At 40.7% G+C, this 24408-nt stretch overlaps 1 protein-coding gene across 2 annotated transcripts in view; it reads right to left on the minus strand.

Moving 5' to 3' along the window:
• Positions 1 to 12342: 12342 nt before the first annotated feature.
• Positions 12343 to 24408, minus strand: part of MYZA (myocardial zonula adherens protein) — a 94511-nt gene continuing 82445 nt past the window's right edge. For both annotated transcript variants that reach the window (XM_011754685.3, XM_071066788.1), the window contains exons 12-13: positions 22628 to 22728; positions 12343 to 13302 (exon numbers count right to left, since the gene is read on the minus strand). In XM_011754685.3, coding sequence (XP_011752987.1) covers positions 13206 to 13302; positions 22628 to 22728 — 198 coding nt within the window. In that variant the 3' untranslated portion in view covers positions 12343 to 13205. The remainder of the gene's footprint in view (positions 13303 to 22627; positions 22729 to 24408) is intronic.

Here is a 24408-nt window from a genome sequence, read left to right on the forward strand (position 1 = left end):
GCAATCCAACACACAGCCTTTATGTACTAGCCTTCCTAAGGCAACTGTGTATGTACAAAAGAAGAGGTGTGTCAGAACATTCAATGCCACATTATTTATAGTGGTAGCAAAAATTGAAAACTACATCAATTAAAATGAAGGAACTAAATCTATAGATATCAACAAGGTTTAATCTCCAAAACTTAAGGTTAAGTGAAAAAAGCAAGTTGCAGAACAATACCATTTATTTTAAGATGAATAACATGCAAATGAATACTGTATATTTCTTTTCTTTGTCAGATTTATTGATATAGTTTACATGTAGTAAAGCCCCCCTTTTTAGTGTACAACTCTGCATTTGACAAATGCATACAGTTCTGCGACGACCACCATAATCATGATATAGAACAGTTCTATCATCCCCCCAAAATGTAGTCAGCCTCTCCACTGAACCCCTACCCCTGGCAACTACTGGTTTGTCTTCTGTCCTAGAGTTTTGCCTTTTCCAGAATGTCATGTAAGTAGAACCATACAGTAGCCTTTTGAATCTGGCTTCTTTCACTTAGCATAATGGTTTTGAGATTCATCTATGCCACTGCAGGTATCTGTAACCTAATCCTTTTTATTGCTAAGTAGTATTGTATTCTATGGGTATAGTATTCCATTGTATAAGTTTGTTTATACATTTAACAATTGAAGGGTATTTTAGTTGCTTTAAGTTATTGCTGATTATAAATCAAGTCACTATAAACCTTGTGTATAGGTTTTTGCATGAACATAAGCTTCCATTTTACTTGGGAGTGGCATAACTAGGTCATTGGTAAATGAATATTTCTAAGAATCTACCAAATTGTTTACAAAGTGTCTGTACCATTTTGCACTCCACCAGCAATGTCTCAGGGTTCCAGTTGCTCAACATCTTCATTGACACTTCGTTTTTTTGTTCTTTCCTTTTTTTTTTTTTTTTTTTTTTTTTTTTTTTTTTTTTGAGGTATAGCCTTGCTCTGTCACCGAGTCTGGAGTGCAGTGGCATGATCCTGGCTCACTGCAACCTCCACCTCCCAGATTTAAGCGATTCTCCTGCCTCAGCCTTCCGAGTAGCTAGGACTACAGGCATGCACCACCACCCCTGGCTAATTTTTTTGTATTTTTAGTAGAGACAGGGTTTTGCCATGTTGGTCAGGCCGGTCTTGAACTCCTGGCCTCAAGGGATCTGCCCGCCTCAGCCTCCCAAAGTCCTGGGATTACAGGCATGAGCCACTGCGCCCAGCCTGTTTTTGGTTTTGTTATGTTTTGTTTAATTTTAGCCACCAGCCTTCTTGCTCAAGTGCTCAGGCTGGGCTATTTAAGAAAGATTACAGAACTTGCACCAAACATTTTTTATGGTATCAATCATGTTTGTAAAGGAATGTGGAGAACGTTTTCTCCGTGAACAAGTGATATGATCCATGCGAGTTGAGGGGAGTTGGCTGGAAGAGAAGAGAGAGGAACCAAGGGTCATAAATAAGTATGAAGCAAATTCTATTTTCTTTCATGGTTTATCTTGGAATCATGCATTTGAGAATGGAACACACTGATTTTTTTCTCTTTTTTGAGACAGGGTCTCCCTGTCACTCACCCAGGCTGAAGTGCAGTGGCACAATCATAGCTCACCGCAGTCTCAAACTCCTAGGCTCAAAGGTCACTCCTGCTTCAACCTCCCAAGTAGCTGGGACTACTGGTGCACACAACCATACCCAGCTGATTTGTGTGTATGTGTGTGTAGAGAGATGGGGTCTGGCTATATTGCCCAGGGCTTGTCTGGAACTCCTGGGCTCATGTGATCCTCCCATCTTGGCCTCCCAAAGTTCTGTGATTACAGATGTAAGCCTCCATGCCCAGTCACATTCTGAATTTTTAAACAAACCAAAACAATGGTCATAGCTCATGAAAAATTACTTAGGAATGGTACACAGAGGACTTTATTGAACAATAATGACTGACATCTGTGTGTCATTTTACAAAACCATCCCTTCCAGCCAGTCCCCCAGACTGCTTTCTCACACTTTACAGGGCAGGAGACAAGAGCTAGGACTCCTGACTTGTTTGCCTAGGGGCTACATTCACCACACTACCCCATGTATCCCTCAGTGCAGAGCTTCACAGAGAAATGACGGGAGCCTAGTTGGTGAGGGATGAGGAACCAAGGGAAAGAACAAGGAATTGGAATTGGGTATGAGAAAAACAGTGAAAAAAGGAAAGAGAAAGGAACTGGTAAAGAGGGAGATGAAAAAGTGGAAGGGGCAATAAAAGGAATCACGTTTCTCTGCAAAGAAATCAGAAATATAAAGCTCTAAACATAAGTCCTTAGGAATTCGCAGATACATTTTTTGTTTCCCTTCCAGCTCTAAAATTCTATACTTCTACAAAATGCCACATTTCCCCTCTTTATATTTCACTGTGATCCCATGGCAACAAAAGATTTTCCTCCGCTACCCAAGGGTTTAGGCTGTAAAGTGCCTGCACTCCACACTAAAAGTAAATTCTTGCATTAGTTACCCAAGTTGTTTGAAATGACGAACCAAATTTTCAGCTCGTATCTCCCTTTTTATCAGCAAATAGTAATTTAAAGCCATTTGCCTGGGCTATGGTTCCCGGGTGACAGACTACAGCCTATTAAAATTAATCCTGACAGAAGATCCTTGCTGCTTTCTCCAACCCCATTTAGGCCATTGGTTTATGAACAGGATGAACAGACGGCCCATCCCAGAGGGCTTGAGGGAGGAAGCACGTTAAAATGGCTGCCTGCATCTTTGTTTGCTCAGCTGCCTGGAAAAACTAGGACTAAGGGAAATGGGATTAATCAAGGGGGCAGTTGCCCATGGGGGAAAAAAAAATACAAAGACTGTGGTGAGAAAATCTCAGCCAAGTAAGGTTCAAGTTGGAGGAAAAGAACCCTTTTCTCTTAATACTGTCACATGGCTAAAGTGTTGTTTAGTGACAAATCTTCCATTTCAGGTCACCACTGTGTTTTATGATCTTGGTAGTGTGGGAAGACATAATTTTTAAAATTATTAAAAGTTTGGTACTCTGAAATTTCATGTAAGTTTACTTTTTAATAAGCAAATGTAATGAAGATTGCTGGTTAGATATGTGACCAACTGAATTGTAATTGAATAATAAAACTTTGTAAGATTTTTTAGTATGAAAAAACTCACAAACTGTGAAAACAAAATCCTTGAAGGAGCACATAATCTTTGACACAGACTATATAGACATTGTAGCTAAGCCCTCTCCTCTCAGTTTAAGACATAAAATCTTAAATAAGATTAAAAGTACCTTCCCCTCTCTTTGACTTATTTTCCTTCCCTTTGACACATCAAGTGAAACTCCACCAATAAGAAGATTATATGGTGAACAAATATCTTCCTTTGAGAAGACAAATGATCTATTAGTAATTTACATGTGAGTATTAATTAGTTCTAAAAGGCTTCCTCATAATAGCCTAGTTGAGGTGGTGACCTACACTCAAAGAGTGAAATTTGTTTAGAAGGGAAAGGGAGAAAATGGAGAGAATTTTGAGTAATCTGAGAAGAAGAACACACCAGAGAGACTATTACATCAGTGAGTTTAGGATAATAGGAAGACTCCAGAGTACTCATCTCCAGAATCTGGAGAGTATGTAGGGCAGGAAAGTAGGAGGATATCAAAGCTAAACTTTGCTTAGAATTGGTTCATGTTCTATGCTGGAGGGCAGAGTGTCCTACACTTAAATGGGCCTCACTGAAGATTTTTCATAAAACATCCAGTGCATCATATAAGTCTGGCTATAAAAATTATTTAATTCATAAAATATCAGATAAACTATGTTTATACTTCCTTTGTGATTGAGGAAAAATAGTCTGCACATATATTTATGAGAAAACAGAAAAGGAGTGAGGGAGGTAATTTGCAAAGTCACTACAGGATGAGATTTCATAAGATCCTTTCAGGTTTCAACCTGAAAGGAGGTAGTTGTCTTTTTAATGGATGGAAAGAACCAGTTTCTGCTACAGTGTGAGCATACCATGGCTCTCACTCTTTGAAGTCTGAGGTACATCAGAGGCTATGAAATAAATAAACCAGTGATCAGCAGCAGGCTAGAGTTAGAGAAAACCAGCTAACCCCTCTCCTCTCACTAGACCTGGCCAGAGTCAATGTCTGGTCACCTTTCATTTCCATCTTACCTGAGAAAGAACACAGCTCTGAGAATCATCGGCAGCAGGGAGCTGGAGAGGAGTAAGAGATGCCCATGAAATACATAGAAGAATTATTCAGGAAAAAAAAATCCTCAGCAATTTTCTTCCTGAAAATTGGGAGGAGAGAATAGTCAATCATAGTGTATAGGGCAATAAAGGTAATCCAGATGAGAGAATGAAGGTGGTGGTAGTAAAATTTGTCAACCCTCAACAATGTTTTTACGGGTCAGGGTTTGTGGATCACTAACTTTGTGGCAAGTCAGTTAACTCTTCTGAACCTCAGCTTCCTCCTGCTTAAAACGAGAGTATTGAACCAAAGTCCAAGGTGCCTCTGAACACTTAAAAGTATATGATTCTAGTATGATGAATGATATAATACATTCTCTGGCAACATCTGCATCTATTTAAGCTCATAAATGTTGAGAAGAAATATTTGGTATGCAGTCAAACCAGGAAGCAAGTAGCTCCCTTTAAATAAATGCTCACCCAACACTGCTGGAGCTCCAGGCTTATCAGCCTTTGCTGGACTCCCATAGTTGTGCATGTCTTGCAGCCCTGGATAATGTTTCCCATCACCTAGAATTCTTGGACTTCATTTAATTTTTATATCTAATGGATGACAGCTCTGAGTAACTTAAAATTGTTTATAAGGTTAAAAAAGTGAAGTTGTCAAAATAGTAGAAGACGAGCAAACTGTTATGAATGATGTGGAAGGGCATCACCTCAAGCAGACTGAAGAAAGTTAGTATGAAGGAATAAATATCCTCTTCATAATATACAGCAAGAAAAACATTAGATAATGTTAAGTCAGGGGTGGCAAATTGTCGGTCTTTGACCACATTCAAACTACAGATGGGTGTGTTTGGCAGCACAGTGTTTTTCAGACTTAGGAATTTGAGTGACTTTAGGATAGGCATGTTCTTATAGCCCAGGGAAGTATCCTCCCCTGCTCCCATCAGTTACTGGCCCCGTTATCCTACCCTTCTCACCTGCAGGCAAACTTCTTGGGTACCAGGGCGTTTGAATTTGGGCACGGGAGGCAAGTGTAAATAAAACACTTAACCTGACTCTTTTATTTTCTGAGGCTACAATTAATACCATGGAAACTTCCTAGATTACTGGTAGAAGATATATACTTGTTACAGGAAAGTGTTCTTTACCTCTGAATCTCAAAGTTTTTATAAGGCCTTCTGTGTTTTAAGAATCCTCGCAAAAAATAAGAACTTTTACATTTAAAGCAATTTTAAAAAGAATCCTCAAAAATGGTTCTCAGATAATTCACGGAATTAATGTTCCTCCAGATTATAAACTTCATCAAGATTATAACTCTTTTTTTAGAATCAAGTGTAAAAATTGAATTTTATTTTTATTTCTACCTTAGTACCCTTCAATGAGGACTCAGTCCTTTTGGAGGAAATAATTCCTTTGTTTTATAGTCAGATGAATAGGTACTGTAGTCAAAGGATATAATCCTGTCATTGGGAACAATTCCTAAAGAATTGTTTGCAACCATCTCAAACATATAGGCATAGTTTTCGAAGCTTGATTAAACACTCTTACCTATTTTTAAAAAGCCATTTTAAAAAGATCAAATAAAATTATGAATCTTCATGATTATCAGAAAAATTAGCGTCTTTACAACTACATTTTATGCTCTAAATTTCATATTGGGGATTTTGTAACCAAAAAAAAGGATCAACTTAAGACAGCCCTATTTGCCCTTCCCTTTAACACCCCAAAAATGTTTACATAAATTTGTGGGCACCATAAAGATATTTTATTTTAAGGTTGGGCTACAAAGTGATCAGTTAAGTTTTTTTTTTTTTTTTTTTTTTTTTTTCAGTCTGAGTGTGTTTTGTTTAGGAGGTAGCAAGTTAAGAGGAAAGGGGAGAATTAAAATATTTGCAAGATGTCATTAATCTCCAGCAAGAGCCTAGAGTTGTTTTTTTCCCCCCACTTCATTTCAGAACTAATCCAGCTTTCTGTTATTTGGCTCAGAAAAGTCTTAAATCTGTAACAAGAGAGTAACTTCCTGTTCTCAAGAGTATGGCTGCCAAAGAAAACATTTACAAGAAAAGTCCCAGGGCCAAAAAATTGCCTACTAATTATTTCTCAACCCCCCTCCTACCCCTAAATCAGGAAGGTGAATCCTGTAAACGCTCTATGTTAAAACTTGAAAAATTAAGAGAAAACCATCAAGAACTGTTTGCCATTTATTTATAATTTATTGCATTCAGATTATATCAAGTTTATGGCCCTTGGGCATAAATGAATGTTTCTTATGATATTTTGTTCGGAATCCCACAAAGCTTATACTATACCTTTTCTAAAATACACTATGGAGGTTTTTCCCAGTACCTTTCCAGCTAAGGAAGAGCAGAGCAGTCACTGACATCCAGGAGCCAGTCTAGTGCTCCCAACTTGGGCTGCAGTGTTGCTAGGAGCTGGCCTGACACAGCAAGGGCTTGATGTTATCCTTGGTGACCTGTCTATTCAATGCAGTCCCAAGGAAAATCCCAATAGCCCTTTTGTAGAACTTGACAGACTGTAAAATTCGTATAGAAATGCAAAGGACCTAGAATAGCCCAATCAACTTAGAAAAACATAATTAGAGAGCCTATGCTACCTGACTTTATGGCAAATGATAAAGCTATAGCAAACAAGACAGCATAGTATTAGTGTCAAGATAAGCAACTAGATCAATGTACCAGTATAGAGAGTATAGAAATAGATTTATGCATATATGACCAGTGGAAAATGGGTAGTCTTTTCAATAAATAGTGCTAAAACAATTAGATATCCTCATGCAAAAAGAAAAAGCAACTATATTTTTCACACCATGTATTAGTTATCTAATCCTGCCTAATGAATTACCCCAAGGTTTAGCAGCACTTGCCTTCTGGTCTCTTTGCTTCTGTTCTCTCTTTTTTAGAAACTCATCTTTAGTCTCCCTTTTAGGCCTTTCCTTCCCTGACGAAGTAAAATAAATTATTCTTAAGTTCACATCTAAAGAAAAGGAGATACAGTTTATTTAACTGCCTGTTTATCCAGTGGCATTTACCCCCTCCTATTTGTCTTCTGCACAATCCCATTCACTAGCATTCATTAAGTCTCTATGTCCAATAAGAAGAAATCTTTGGGTTTGCAAATATTCTTGGTGCCAATACTGGTTTCCCAATAATTATTAGTAATAGTAGCAGGAGTCAATTATTGGCATGTCTCTGATGCACTGCTAGGAAATTTGTCAACGCTATCCCATGATCTGTGCAGCAAGCCTGGGTGGGCAATGCAGTTCCATTTAATTCATTACAAATCTGCATCCTGGGCACAGAGCCTCAGAGTGCTGCAGTGACCTGACCAAGGAGGTATTGTGATTTAATGGCAGACCTGGGACTGACTCCAGGCCTCCCACCTGTGTTCTGAAATCAGACAGGTCTGGGTGGTTTCAGACAATTTTCACATATTTTTGAGTTTCAATTTCCTTATCCATGAAATGGTGGTAATAACATCTTCCAGGCAGGACTGTTATAAAGACTCTGTGTATGTGTGCTGCATCCAGCTCAGTAACTCCTGGTATCCTTTACTTCCCCAAGCCGAGGCTTTTTTCTGGAATACTCCTCATTTGTAGATTTCTTCATGCTTATCAAGATTCACAATGGGTTCCCTCCAAATGACTAGTGTACCCTTTACGGGACACTGTCCCTGAGGAGTTTATGTCACTGGAGAGATAATAAATGGACACGAAGACTGGTCATGAGATGTAAGAATAAAGAAGGGGCTGAAAATAAGTTCCTCTGTGATTCAGACATGGGAACGATCAGGAGGGCCTGGACTCACTGGAAAAGATTTTGGAGAGAGCAAGGGTCTCGAGGCGCATGTCTTTGTCTTCCAAGCACCTGGCATGTGCTGGGTGAACTGAACTGGCCCTCTCAGTTTGGCTGTCAACAAGAGCACCGTGGCCCAGTGGGGCCTCAGCCAGGACCCATTCCTGTCACCCCCACTTCTTGCCCTGGTGACCACCCTAGAATTCCTGGAGCAGGCAGATGGCATTCACTGGGGAGAAGGTGGGTGCTCAGAGTGGACACATGGACCAGCTCAGGGTTCAGCCTTGGTTGGTGCACCCTCCAACCACTTCGCAAATGTTGATCCTCTGTCCCAGGCTATCCCTGAAATAGGGGGCATGCCCCACTCAGAGTCACACCACATCTTAGGCATGTGGCCTGAGTGACAGACTCTTGATGCTGGCTCACTAAGCAGCAGGACTTCTCTGATTCCTGGATCCTGAGGGACACTTGCTCCTTCCGAGTTCATCCTGTTTCCTATGGGCTGCCCGGGCACTCTCTGGGCCTTAGGGAACCTCCAGGCCCACAGCTCACACCTGCATGTCCCTGAGTTCTGATATCCACAGGCAATATGCTGAAGGAACTTTGTTCATCGCCTGTTTTGGGGGCAGGTCTCCCTAAAGAAAGCAATGTTATACACTCTGTTTCTCATTCCTCATGTTGGCAAAAGGGTCAGGAAGTCACATTCTCAGCCTGTTAGTGAGAATTTCAATGGATTCAAATTTCCATAGGCCATATCAGGCCATATGCACCAAAAGACTTAAAATGTGCATGCCATTTGACCAGACAATTCCTCTAGGAATTGATCTGGAGAAAATAATCAGGCAAGTGTGCAAAAACGTGTGCACAAGATGGTTCATCAGAGGACTGCTGAAGAAAAGTAAAGACAACATCCAAAATTCCAACACTAAGGGATAGGTCAAATAAATTATGGCACATCAAAAAAAGGAATCCAATTACCTATAAGAAGCAATGGTGTAGATTATATATATAGTATATGTATGCTTTTTGCTTACTTTATGTATATGTGTATATTTCTATATATAATACATATATATACTTTTTGCTTACTTTGTATGTATATATAAAGTAAGCAAACTTACTATATATAAAGTATATATATAAAGTAAGCAAACTTACTATATATATAAACTATATAAAGTGTGTGTGTATATATATATATTTATATATATCAAGTAAGCAAAAAGTAACTACAAAAGTATGTAATGATAATAGGTAGCATCTATTAAGTACTTATTATGTGCCAAGCACTATTCTAAGAACCATGCAAGCATTAACTCATTTACTCTTCACACCAACCCCATTAGGAAAGAACTCTCCCAGTTCCAATTTTACATCCCTCAGACAGGTTTCTGACTTACCCATGTGCACACCAGTGATTCAGCTCAGGTAGTTGACTTGAGTGTTCCCATGTTCTTAAAAATCACACGATTCTGCTTCTCAGTATAGGGTCCTATTTGTTTTAAAAACAAAGTAAGTGGGGTGTGTGTGTGTCTGTTTTAAAAGTCTGGAAGGACTGGAATGAAAATATTAATTGGAAGCATTATTATAGGATGTTGTTTTTATTTTTTTAAAACCCTTTACATACACTGCTGCTTTCCATTTCAGTGAGATAAATTTACTATGAAATGTTAGAGTTCATTCTCCCAATTTTACATAATACCCTGCTCATCAAGAGGTTGATGAATGTCAGTCCTTTAGACGGAAGGTTGAGGGGCACTAGAGTTAATGTTGACAAAGGATCTGGAAGGATTATCTCTTTCAGTTTCTTTCAGTTTCAGTCTGTACAATTTAGGAAATCTCTATAATAGTCTTCTTGAGTAGTTCAAATCATGTTTAGAATTTTCCATATGTTGAAGATATATTTTAAAATACAAAGGCCCAAGCTGTAGAATGGTCCCTGGAATTCTCGGCATCACACTACCTGACTTCAAACTATACTACAAGGCTACAGCAACCAAAACAGCATGGTACTGGTACCAAAACAGAGATATAGACCAATGGAACAGAACAGAGCCCTCAGAAATAATACCACACATCTACAGCCATCTGATCTTTGACAAACCTGAGAGAAACAAGAAATGGGGAAAGGATTCCCTATTTAATAAATGGTGCTGGGAAAATTGGTAGCCGTAAGTAGAAAGCTGAAACTGGATCCTTTCCTTACTCCTTATATGAAAATTAATTCAAGATGGATTAGAGACTTAAATGTTAGACCTAAAACCATAAAAACCCTAGAAGAAAACCTAGGTAATACCATTCAGGACATAGGCATGGGCAAGGACTTCATGTCTAAAACACCAAAAGCAATGGCAACAAAAGCCAAAATTGACAAATGGGATCTAATTAAACTAAAGAGCTTCTCCACAGCCAAAGAAACTACCATCAGAGTAAATAGACAACCTACAGAATGGGAGAAAATTTTTGCAATCTACTCATCTGACAAAGGGCTAATATCCAGAACCTATAAAGAACTCAATCCAATTTACAAGAAAAAAACAAACAATCCCATCAAAAAGTGGGCAAAGGATATGAACAGATACTTCTCAAAAGAAGACATTCATACAGCCAACAGACACATGAAAAAATGCTCATCATCACTCGCCATCAGAGAAATGCAAATCAAAACTACAATGAGATACCATCTCACACCAATTAGAATGGCAATCATTAAAAAATCAGGAAACAACAGGTGCTGGAGAGGATGTGGAGAAATAGGAACACTTTTACACTGTTGGTGGGACTGTAAACTAGTTCAACCATTGTGGAAAACAGTGTGGAGATTCCTCAAGGATCTAGAACTAGAAATACCATTTGACCCAGTCATCCCATTACTGGGGATATACCCAAAGGATTATAAGTCATGCTTCTATAAAGACACATGCACACGTATGTTTATTGCAGCACTATTCACAATAGCAAAGACTTGAAATCAACCCAAATGTCCATCCCTGACAGACTGGATTAAGAAAATGTGGCACATATACACCATGGAATACTATGCAGCCATAAAAAAGGATGAGTTCGTGTCCTTTGTAGGGACATGGATGCAGCTGGAAACCATCATTCTCAGCAAACTATCTCAAGAACAGAAAGCCAAATATCACATATTCTCACTCATAGGTGGGAATTGAACAATGAGATCACTTGGACACAGGAAGGGGAACATCACACACCGGGTCCTATTGTGGGGAGGGGGTAGTGGGGAGGGATAGCATTAGGTGATATACCTAATGTAAATGACGAGTTAATGGGTACAGCACACCAACATGGCAGGTGTATACATATGTAACAAACCTGCACATTGTGCACATGTACCCTAGAACTTAAAGTATAATAATAAAAAAATAAATAAAATTACGTTTTTCTTTTCCTTGCTTGTTGTAAGAGAGAGAGAAAGAAGTGAATGTGGAAGTGTTGGCAGAGTAGTTTTCATTTCTACCTTGGTCTCATTAAAATTGACATTTTTAAGTCACTGCATTTCACTTAGAAACTGCTTCCAGACCAGTTTCTCCAGGGGGATGGGCTTCCAGGACCCTCTGCCTCTCTCTGAGTCCAGCTTCCATATCTCCTGTCCTAAGGACAGCTTTTTCCCTAAGTGCTCCTCTTTGGTGGCTGCCATAGAGCATGGATTTTTGCTGCTAGAATAGCTCCAGTGGTGAGACTCAACCAGCAGTCAGCAGTGCTCTAAAACCTCCAAAATGACAGCAATCACTGCCTACGTGCCTGGCAGTGCCCAGTCCCTATGTGGGAATGACCTCGTGGCACTCACATCAGCCTATCAAGTAGGTGTGATGATCCCAGGTTTTTAAAGGATGAAACGAATATTCAGAGAGCTTTGATGACTCGCCCAAGGTCCCACAGACATTGTTTAAATAGAAATTTGGCTCCCAAATGCACATTTTCCTCTTAGCATGGTTCTGACTCACAGTGATTTATCTAACTGAGTTGCTTTGCTTTCCTACTTTTTTATTTCTTTGGTTTTTTGGAAGTGGAGACAGTAAGGGGTGAGAGATTTGAGGAAAGGTTTAAAAGTAAAATCCATTTGTGTACTTTGTGATCATTAATGTATCTTGCTTTTTCCACATGGTGTATTAACTAAATTTCAGGAATTAAAAAGACAGAGAGGCCCCCTGACACACAGAGTCAATCTTATGGCTTACAGATGCTTCTGTGGATTGTACTGTCTGGAAGATCATGTGATCTGACTTTGACACTCATTCCAGAGCCTGATCTGCTCTCTGCCCCTTCTACATGGTCATGGATGAAACACAGAGACAACATTAGTAGAAAATATATGGTATTTATTAAACATATGTGACATAGGTTATAATATCAAAGTACAGCATGCATGAACAGATTATTCATTCGTTTAACAAAAACACCAATTGATACTGAAAACGTTTAATGATTAAATTTCCATGACATATAAAATTCTCTTTAAGTTAAAGTGAGAAAGAAAAAAAAATCACAAGTTGAATAAATACAGTGATTTCAGCTGGTCCAATGAAAGCATAAGGCACAAATTAAACCAAGGGACTAGCGCATTGGCATGAAGCTCGTCTGGCCCACACAAGTCTCTAACTGCGGCTCCCATGACCCTGCACAGATGCTTGGGACCAAGAGGAAAGAGCACCTGCAGCCTGGGAACCCTCCCTTCCAGGTTCAAGTTTGGCTGGGTGCCCATGCTCCTTGTGGACAGGCCTCTCTGTACCAGAGAAACGCTGCCTCTAATACTTTTATGGGAAATCAAGACCTTCATGCTCTATCAAACGATCCTGGCATGAATAACATGAAACTTCAAATTAATGTCCTTTTCCCTCCCAACCGAAGTCTAGCAAATAAAATACATTGTGAGGGAATCCTCCTGATAGGATTTCAGTATCTACAAAGAAAACAAATGATGGCGCAGTACAGCAGGGTATGCCGGGTGGGTGTCTGAAACGTGACCTTGTATATCCCTCTCTTACCTGCCCACTCCACCTTCACTTTCCTTCCTGTCTTAGAAGTGGATCAGAGCCTCAGCGATTTCCATTTCGGCTTACACTGTGTATAGGGGAAACAAGAGTCACCCTTCCCAAAGGATTTCAAGCCACAGGGTTCCAGAGCCTTTGTCCACCTATAAAAAGTGTGCGCCTCTGAGTGCTTAAGTCAGAGTTTTCTTCATGGTTAACTCCAGGACTCTTGTGTATGGGGTGTAGTTCCTAGAAGGCATCACAATTTCACGAGTCCTGCCTGTTTGACTGAGAAATGAGAAAAGGCAGGTCAGGAAAACGAAACAAACCCCCCTATATGCTTCACATGTTAAGACAACTCTAGAAAATGGTGTTTACGCATATAAAAATAAAAAGACGATAATGCAGCTTAATATTTCATTTAAATATTACAAACGGGCCCTGCAATGGACTTAATGTTTATGTTTTCCCAAATTCATATGTTGAAATCCTAACCCCTAAGGTGATGTATTAGGAGATGGGGTCTTTGAAGGTGATTAGGTCATGAGGGTGGAGCCCTCATGAATGGGATTAGTGGCCTTATAAGAGAGGCCCCAGGACCAGCGTCATGACTCACACCTGTAATCCCAGCACTTTGGAAGGCTGAGGCAGGCAGATCACCTGAAGTTGGGAGTTCGTGACCAGCCTGACCAACATGGAGAAACCCCGTCTCTACTAAAAATACAAAATTAGCCAGGCGTGGTGGTGCATGCCTGTAATCCCAGCTACTCAGGAGGTTGAGCAGGAGAATCGCTTGAACCCAGGAGGCAGAGGTTGTGATGAGCCGAGTTCATGCCATTGCACTCCAGCCTGGGCAACAAAAGCGAAACTCCGTCTCAAAAAAAAAAAAAAAAAAAAAGAGGCCCCAGAAATATTCATCATCCCTTCTGCTATGTGAGGACATAGCAAGAAGACACTATCCATGAACCAGAAAGCAAGCCCTCGCCAGAAACTGGATCTGCTGGCTCCTTGGTCTTAGATATCCCAGCCTTCAGAACTGTGAGAAATACATTTCTATTGCTTATAAGCTAACTAGTTTCTGGTACTTTCTTATGGCAGCCTGAACAGACTATGACAGGTTAAAAATAAAAAAGTTATTTTTAGCAACCTGTAAAGGTTGTACTAGGCATCCATGGTTCAGAAAAATATGAAACATGCATTCAAGGGACTTGTCACCTGGTGGGAAAGATATAACATAAAAAATTTTCATGTACTGTGTTAGGAACTATAACAGAGATGTAACAGCTGTGCTGGGCATTCTTCTTTTGCCATCCAGCCCTACTCTCCCCCTTCTCCACCCTACTCTGTGGCCTGGAAAGGTGAGCATCAAGGGGTTCCCTTGCCCTTCAAATTCAGTTCCTTTTGGCCTACTGCAAGGTGGTAGCAGGGGATCAGGGAATGAGAGGACAAACAGGTCAGGACATTTGTCCCTTCCCAGCCAGGCTGCAGGTTGGTAGTTGGCAGCATCCCTCTACCAGGGTCCCTAGCTATAGCTCCCCAACTTGTTCTCGTCCCCTGGCTTTCTCCCCTGCCTCCCCAGGCAAAGGTGGTAACAGCTTCCACTGTCGCTAGCTCCAAAGCTTGCCACTGTCCCTTGTTTATTTCCCTTAATGTTGCCCAAACATCCACAACAGTCCCTTCATTTAACTCTCAAGCCTCCCTTCCCGCCATGACCTGAACAAAATAAGCATGAAGACATGATGGGAAAATTGAGGGCAGAACAATTTAGAACCACCAGGAAATTCACATCTGGAAATTCACACAAAGAAGGTGAATCTTGAAGGATGCCTAGCATTCACCAAGTGGGCAAAGCAGGGATGGGAACTCCAGGAAGAAGGGGCAGTATGTGCAAGGCAGAGATGGGTGAGCACACAGTTTGCGGATGCGGAACTGCAAACCATGTGCTCCTTTGGAACGACTGGAACAAAGAGTTCACAATGCGGGAGAGTGGCAGAAGATGAGGCCTGCTGGAGAAGGGTCCCATGTCCCTGGCTAAGAGTTCAGAAGGGGCCAGGGAACTACAGCACGTTTTTAAGGAGGGCCATGGTCTGCTCATATTTTTATTCTAGCGAGATTCCTCTGGTACTATTGAGGGTTGACTAGGGAAGGATTATTCTGAAGGCAGGTCAGTTAGAAAATTCTTGTTCAGGAGGTGAAAGAGAGATCACGAGAGCTTGAATTCTGACAGAAGCACTGGATGGGAAGTGGCAGGGAGATTTTAGGGAGATATTTGGGAGTTACAGTTAACAGGATTGGGTGACTAAGACATCCCATTTCTTTTTAATCCTGGACACGTAACTACATTTCCCAGCTTCTCTTGCCATTAGGTGGGCCTTGTGACTAAACAGGCAGAAATGACTTCTACTACTTCCATGTTTAACCCATAAAAATCTTCTACGTAAATCCCCCACGCTCTCTCTCTTCCCTTTTATATGCAGCATACAGTTGGAGAATCCAGGAGGACTCCTAAGTGCAGGCAGGGTCGCTAGATGGAGGAATTCCTGCGTTCCTGAAAGACTGTGTGGAGTGAAACCTATACCAAACTGCCTTAAATTGTGACATAGGAAATTAATCTTTACCGTGCTAAGCCACCGAGACCTATGGGTTCTTTCACACAGCTACGTTCTTTATCCCAACCAACGCAATGACAAAATGTGTACATGAAGCCTAGGAGTCGAATCCCTTTCCCCTAACTTCCCACATCCAGTCATTCACCTGGTGATAGAGGATGTATTAAAAGCATGGCAGGGGGTGTATTTTAAACTTTGCATGTCTCCCCCAAAGAGATTCTCCGTGTTCTCCACCCAATCCCCATACACACCTATTATGGAGGCCTCTGACACCTCCATAGCTTTTTTTTTTTTTTTTTTTTTTTTTTTTTTTTTTTTTTTTTGGAGACCAAATCTCTCTCTCTTGCCCAGGCTGGAGTGCAGTGGCATGATCTCAGCTCATTGCAACCTCTGCCTCCCAGGCTCAACCAATTATCCTGCCTCAGCCTCCCATGTAGCTGGGATGACAGGCGCGTGCCACCACCACCTGGATAATTTTTGTATTTTTAGTAGAGACGGAGTTTCACCATGTTGGCCAGGCTGGTCTTGAACTCCTGACCTCAAATGATCCACCCAACTCAGCCTCCCAAAGTGCTGGGATTACAGGCATGGGCCAGCGCGCCAAGCCTCTATAGCATCTTCCTGCACTTGTTGGTCTACACATTTGTGTCCACGGCTAGGTATAATTTCTGTAAGGGTGAAAGCCACATCTCCATCATCTCCATGAATCCAGCAGCTCACAGAAGCCAGCCACAGAGCTATTACCCCACATATGAATTACAAAGGAAACCAAAGGTTGGAGGAGTTTCAAGAAGTAAGGGGTCCCAGTGTCACCTGCCACAGAGAGCAATCCCTGGGACGTGGTGATCCAGGAGGCCCCAGGGACCTGACCAGGCAGTTTAGTGGAGTGCCAGGAGCAGAAGCCAGATGGCTATTTGTGCCAACTCCTGTGAAAATTCCACATAACAGAAACAGTCTCCAGTGACAATATCCTGAAAGCCCATAAAATGCAGAAATATTTATAAAAGTGAACCTTCTAGGGTTCAAAAACAGGCTCTCATATCCCGATCTTTTAAAAAAGAAGTGGGGTATTTTATTTTGTTGATCACTAGGAAACAACAGGATTTCAAGAACAGAAATAATCTCAAGCACAAAACTGAAACCCAACCATTTGCCTTAACACATTTAGGCTATTGTTAACCTTTTATTAATCAATAAAGGGGCAGTTCCCCTGGGGAAAACAATAGCAGAATCAGCAAATAAAGCTTTGACAAAAAGCTACTTTGTGTTCTGGTCTTTGCAACAGAAATACGAAAATATAAGCATTTTAAAGCACTCACTACGTGCTGAGCACTTATGACCATGGGGGATATTTTTCATCAAATTGCACCTATTATGACATAATTGATGAGTTTGCTGGAAACCAAGTTTCACTATAGGGCAGGAGAAAGAAAAGTCACTTTTCTTTTGGTTTTCGTTTTTTTCATTTTTCTTTGTAAATGAAAGCTAGATGGCCGGGACTTGTTCTCAATGGCTTTCATTAACATATATCAAAGTTTTCAAACCAAACTTCTGAGTCTTTAAATACACACATACACATGTGTGTGTGTGTGTGCGCACGTGTGAAAACTCCTGAACCCACAGTGAGTCTCCTCTCACCCTTTCCCTTTCCCTCTCTCTTTATGAAGAGATCCTTTGTCACTAGAAATTTATGGAAAACAAAGATTAGATGAAGGAGGGGAAGCTTTTGAGGAGGAGAAAGTGAGGCAGAGAGATGGTACTGAGTAGATTAGACAGTCTCGGGCAGACTGGCAGCAGGAGGAACAGGAAAGAAAGAGGCAAGTCATGAAGGAAAGAACAGCACAGTATAAGTGAGTGAGTCAAGGAGCAAAATAATTCTCTGACTCAGAAGTGACTGCAATATACTGAGTTTAGGTGTCTGGGAAAGCAGTGGCTGCAGCCACAGAAATACAAAAATGCGGGGCACTTCCACTGACATTCTATGCCTGTTACTTCACTTAATCATCTCAACAGGCTTCCAAAGGGATTGCCACTGAAATCATCCTTTTCAAGATAAGAATCAAGGAGGGCAGGAATTTGCCAAAGCTGCAGATACAGCAGGAGGCAGACTCAGAACTCAAACCCAGGTCTAACTTCCAAGCCAGTATTCTTACTCACTCCTAAAAGGAGTGACTTTGAAGAAAGAGATGGCACACTCAGCCATGCAACGGCAAGTATGAAGACCAAGTGGACACCAGCTGGGAGTGCCCAGAAGGCTGCGGGGAACAAGGACTTGTATTCAAGAGAAGGGTGCACACTTCCTGTGGCTCAGCCACAGAGAGGAGAGGTGAAGCTGTGAGACTGGATGCAATCTTTGCAGGAAGTACTGGAACCAAGATAGAGCCATGTGGACTACCACAGCGAGGGTATTGGAGGAGGAAAAGAAGCCATCAAAGAAGCTGGAGAAGGACAGACCACCGAGATAGCTGGAGAACCAGGAGAGAAAACTCCCGCAAGGGTAAGAAACAGGCTGAGGAATCCTTCCTTTCTTCTTAGCAAGGACTGTCGAATGCTACAGGGAGATGGCTCCATTCAACAAATATTAAGTGCCTAGTATGTGCCAAGCATTGCTCTAAGGAGGTCCCAGGGAGAATGCAATTAGTGAAATAGATGAAAATCCCTGCCTCATGGAGCTCATATTCTAGTGAGGAGAGAGAGAGAGAGAAAAAAAAAAAAAAAAAAGAGGTAAAATATAAGCAGGAATCACTTCATCCAAGGCCTTTATTAAATAAATAAATGATGTGATAATACTGATCCCCTGCCTACATTCCTCACTTGGTATGTATCTTTCACTTATTCACCCAACAAATGTTTTTAAGTATCAACTAAATGCAATTTTTTTTTTTTTTTTTTTTTTTTGAGACAGAGTTTCACTCTTGTTGCCCATGATGGAATACAATGGTGCGATCTCAGCTCACCACAACCCCCATTTCTTGGGTTCAAGCGATTCTGCTGCCTCAGCTTCCTGAGTAGCTGGGATTACAGGCATGTGTCACCACACCTGGCTAATTTTTTATTTTTAGTAGAGACAGGGTTTCTCCATGTTGGTCAGGCTGGTCTCAAACTCCTGACCTCAGGTGATCTGCCCGCCTCGGCCTCCCAAAGTGCTGGGATTACAGACGTGAGCCACCGCACCTGGCAATTAAATGCAATTTTTTTTTTCACACAAGACAAAAAAAAAGTAGAGCAGCTCTAAAAATGCTACTAGCAGTAGCACAGCATGTAACACTTGCAGTTGTACAGATGACTGGGTAGGAGAGGCCATGCTATTCTATAATGAGACAAGTACCCCATGCCTGCAGCATGCAGGGCCACTCTCAGGTCTTAGCTGACAGAGACCTTATCAATCACTGGGCCTTCCAGAGTTTTACACAGTGTCTAGAGGGGGTGTCTAGAGAGTTTAACTGAAAAGTCCAGTGCATACCGAAGCACTATATACTTGATCAGGCTATCGATCCGTTTCATAAAATCAATAATTACCACCAATAAAAAGTTAATGAAATCATCTTAGGATACTCAAATTTATTTATATTTTATACAATGTTCTACATAGAAAATCAGAGTTTGGGTTTAGTTAACATTAATAGTAATAGCTATTAAGTGCTGAAGTCTGGTCCAGTTACTATGCTAAAATGCTTTCATTTTTATTTTTATTTATTTATTTGAGACAGGGTCTCATTCTGTCATCCAGGCCCAGGCTGGAATGCAGTGGCGTGATCTCGGCTCACTGCAACCTCCACCTCCCGGGTTCAAACTATTTTCCTGTCTCAGCCTCCCTAGTAGCTTGGATTACAGGTGCACGCCACCACACCTGGCTAATTTTTTGTATTGTAGTAGAGACAGGGTTTCACCGAGTTGTCCAGGCTGATCTTGAACTCCAGAGATCAGGCAAGCCACTGCCTCGGCCTCCCAAAGTGCTAGGATTACAGGTGTGAGCCACCATGCCCGGCCTATTTATTTATTTATTTATTTATTTATTTATTTATTTATTTATAGAGATAAGGTCTTGCTATGTGGCTTAGGCTGGTCTTGAACTCCTAGCTTCAAGGGATCCTCCCGCCTTGGCCTCCCCAAGTGCTGGGAACACAGGTGTGACCCACCATGCCCCGTCTCTAAATGCTTTATGTACACGTTTTTATTTAATCTTCAAAGCAACCCAATGAGGTTTGATATTATCCTCTTCATTCTTATTTTAAAGATGAAAGAGTTGAGGCTTTAGAGAGCTAAAGTAACTTGCCCAAGGCTGAGCTCAGCTAGCAGCTGGCTGGGCAGGGAACTGGACAGCCTGAGCCTCCCTGACTGTCCCACACTGATGAATTCCTTGTAGGAGAAGAACAGGGAGTAAGAACAAAACACTTCTGCATAACTCGGGCTTAATTCAATGCTTGTACTGGTCTAAAATATTCTAGAGAAAAAAACCTAAAAAATATTCTCGACAATACCATGGAGTATTTTATTAGTTAGATGCAAATCTGAAGTCCAAGTATGAACCAGGAATTTTGTTAGAACATACACACCACCATTTAGTAGCTCTCTGTTTATTACATATTTTCAAACTACTCATGTACTGCACCAAGACTCAAGAAGGCCTGGTTCTAATTCCGGCTATGTGGCTTCCAGTGAATCACTTGATCTCTCTGAGCCTCGATTCTGGTATCCATAAAACATGGGGATTAACTAGACCGGGAGTTCCAATTTGTTTCTGCCCATAGAGCTATTTATTCAAACAGAATCTTACTTGGAATCCAACAGACAAAACAGACTAAAAGCTGACTTTCTCAGGTTGTTTTGGAGAGGAAGGAGGGTCCCACGGGCCAGCCCCTCACTAACCCTCCTCATCCCCCCAGGCATCCTGAGGCCTCTCCAGGAGCCCCAGCTCAGAGTAAGGCAGTTCCAAGAAGTACAGGTGGAAGGCCGCTGCCCTGCCCTGAGTTACCTAAAGATCCCGGGCTCCTCCCCACCCAGACTTGCCTGGCGCCTTTCACATAGTAGGCACTTAATAAATATTTGCGAGGAAACGAATGAAATATTATTCTGCCTTTTCGGAAACACGGATATGTAGTTTTCATTTCCTCTGCTGATTGACCTAGGTAGTTAAACTGCTAAGATGGATCCTGGGGGAAACCAAATGTTACATTTATGGAAAAGCTGCTTTTAGATACTGAAGTGGCTTCCAAGTTCACCATGGCCATAAGTTAAGGGTCTGTCAGCACTTCCATTATGAAAACCGCTTTGTGGTTTCATAACTTAGCCATAAAAGTTTGCTTCAGGCTATACTTGGGCATACAAATTGAAAAGCTTGTTTTAAGCCAAAATGTGGGAATTAGAAAACAAACAATTTATTGGTTTCAGACATAGTTTTGTACCCGTCTTAGCCAAACAAGATTTATTATGTGGGCAATTAGAGTGGACTAGGCCACTTGGCTTTTGAAAAATACAAAAAGTGGGGAAATGGCCAAATTATTTATATTTCAAAAAGGTCTCTGAACACAATTGATCATTCTTTTTGGTTATATTTTCACCATGTACTTTGTACCACACGATGATGAGATCAAGAGTCTAATATAGATAGATAGATAGATAGATAGATAGATAGATAGATAGATAGATAGATAGATGTTTATAGATATAGATATAGATATTCAACATTTTCTGTTAATTATATCAGAATGATAAAAAATGCCTTTTTACTAGAAGGCAAGCAATGTAATTGAGGACATTGTCAAAGAAAGAACCTAATTCTGCTTTTGGTAAATTCTTTTAGAATGGCAAGTGATTCATTTTAATTAACAAAAATGATAATACCAGTAATAAATACAAATTAATAAAGTAAGGAAAGGAGGCCTTATTATGCAATGTTAGAGCTTCTGGAGATCTGAGAAATTACCTAGTCAAATCACTGACTTTACAAGTCGAGAAACTGAGGCCCCAGTGAAGAACCTGTCTGAAGGCATCCTGCTGCTGGCTGCTAGGACAAGAACCAGGTATTCCACACCCCAGCTTGGTGATCGGCTTGTCACTATTTTCCACCAGCTATAACCACTCAAGATTCCAGGATTCGACATTTTTCTAGAGTATTATGTTCAGTAAAGCACACACAAGTGTCCCAGTCCACACAAGAATCCACCCTCCTGCACACAAGATACCAGGCATTTTGTGACCTTGATTACCTAAATCACAAGTCACATGTCATTAGCATCTTTGCTGTAAACTTGTTTTATGTCCTTTTTAGGCCGGGCACAGTTGTGAGCACCTAGAAATGGCGAGTTAGTTATCAGAGGCAGGTTACTGTGTTACAGGCTCTAATGTCACCAGGAAGAGACACAAGCGTGGAAGCAGCTTAACAATGAACAGGTCAGTCTTCTAGCTCAGGAATGTAACTGAACAAACCAGGTTATAGTTATCACGTATCTGCTGATGACTCAACCAGAGCAGGTATTTATGAACTGGATCCAGTGCTTGACAATACCCTGTTACAGTACTGAGGAATAGATGAATTTTGTTCAAGGTTTAGATCCTCCCTCTTGTATATCACTAAAGCACCTTCGATGCCCCTCTCACACTGTTATATATGTCTACCTACATACCTGTCTCTCCCTCCAGACTGTACTCTGGGGCAGGAACCAAATCTCGTTCCTCTCTGTGTCAAACTGTCTGACATAGGGAAGATACTAACAGCATTAGCTGAATGAATGAAGGAAGGAAGAAATGCATGCATTCACTGACAGGGCCCATGTCTCTCTAAATGGCTTCCCCAGGTCTCTCCTTTGCCTTCCCCTCCACCCTGCACAATGCCCCTGTTCCTACAGAAACCAGTCAAGCCCCTCAGCAGCCACCACTTGGCTTTGCAGAAATATTTTTGAGAGGAGGAATGCAATTCTGCTAAGAACGGCCCAGGAAAGTATTTTCTTCAGCCAAAGAGGAATCTGAATTAAAAAAAAAAAAATCAGGAAATTCCTAAATACCTGGGTAGAAGATCACAGCCCACTCCAATCTCTCTGGTTTCCACTTCGGTCTTGGCCTGGGTTTCTAGTAAATAGTCCAACCTGCTTTGTAGTTCGTTATTCTAGAGACGAGAAAAAAGATATTTTCAGTAAGTCAAATATGTTCCCCCCCAAATATGTATAATACAATTTATATGTATTATCTGACTTTGCCCCATAACATGGGCAACTATCACAATGTATTTACAGAGCATCACTTACACAATAGGTGTTGAAGAAATAGATTGATTGAATCCATACAAATGTCTTTCTATGCATGTACAGACATCTGCATCCAATTTTACACAAATGAAAACAAAATATTGTAATCTATGTTATAATCTGCTTTTTCAGCCACCAATTTGTTGCAGCTATCTTTCTATCTTTATTAGTTTTCTTTTTGTGTCAACAAACTATTTTAATTCATTAATAGCATTCCATTGTATGGATACATTATTTATTTAACTAGTCCCTTATTGATGGGCATTTAGATATTTATCACGTTTTTGCCATTATAAATAAGGTGCAGCCCAACTTTTAACACCTCCTCATTAAACTATAAAATGAGCAAGTCTGTTAATTTAACAGTAGGAAATACCTCTATAACTTAATTAGTATTTCATAGGTGTGGAAAATTCAGAATCTCACACATATAAAGTAGAACAAGCTCCTTGGGATTAAAATGCACATTCTGAAAACTTTTTTTCTTTCAGGCCAGAGCCAAACATTACATAAGTTAAAGATTAGATGCTCAGCAATTGGAAATTTGCCTCATGGGGGAAATGAAGGACAAAGAAGCAAGAGATACAGAAATGAAAATAGACAAAGAAGTTGAAGATACTGAAATGAAAATAGATGAAGTGCTGGTGCCTGAAATCTAAAGGGCAAAAACACCAAAAGAAAAAAAAAGTTCAGAAAGAAGTGAACAGTGGTTATCTCTGCGTATGAGATTTGGGGATGCTTTTTAAAAAGTCCTTCTATATATTTTTCATTAACGCTAGACCAAATGTTCAGGAAGCAGTGATCATATCTATCTTCCTGGTTGTATTCTCAAAGCATGGCATGCAGCAGATGCAAGATAAATATTTGCTGAATAAATAAATTTATAATTGATTTTACAATGAACATTTTATTTGCATAACTAGAAATGAAATCGTTTGCTCTTTTCTTAAGTTGGAGCTGAAGCTGAGGCACTATACTAAGACATTAGATAACACAACGAAGTTTAAAAGTTCTATGGAGACAGAAGCTCATTTGTTTTGAAAGAAAGAATGTGGGTTATTCAGTAGCTCCTGCTCTGAAAGGTCGATACCAAGGAGCAAAGTATCAGTTCTTGTGAAAATCCATGTTCTGTACAGTGTAAAGGTCAATGAATCCCTTCTGATAAATAAGAAATGGTGTAAAGGAAGAGAATGCTCTCCAGATCCCTTAGCAGATGACATGCTATGACAGATCAATAGGCTCTGAATCTATCACCTCATCCCCAGTATGGAAGAATGGTGCTGGCTTATTCCCAGAGAGTCATCGGCATTCATACACACATACACACACACACACACACACACACACACACACACACACGCCCACGCAGAGAGAGAGCGAGAGAGCGCTTCCCCAACAATGTCTAAACTCTCTAATTTACAAGGAAAGAGAAAGGCAGAAGAGGCCTGCCTTTGCTGGATGCTCCAGTAACCCCAGAGCCTTATCCCTTCTTAGTGTAAAGACTTTAATCGTGAGGATTTCACAGCATGCTGGGTCTAATA

This window comes from Macaca nemestrina, chromosome 7 (assembly GCF_043159975.1).
Source record: "Macaca nemestrina isolate mMacNem1 chromosome 7, mMacNem.hap1, whole genome shotgun sequence".
Lineage (NCBI taxonomy): Eukaryota > Metazoa > Chordata > Mammalia > Primates > Cercopithecidae > Macaca > Macaca nemestrina.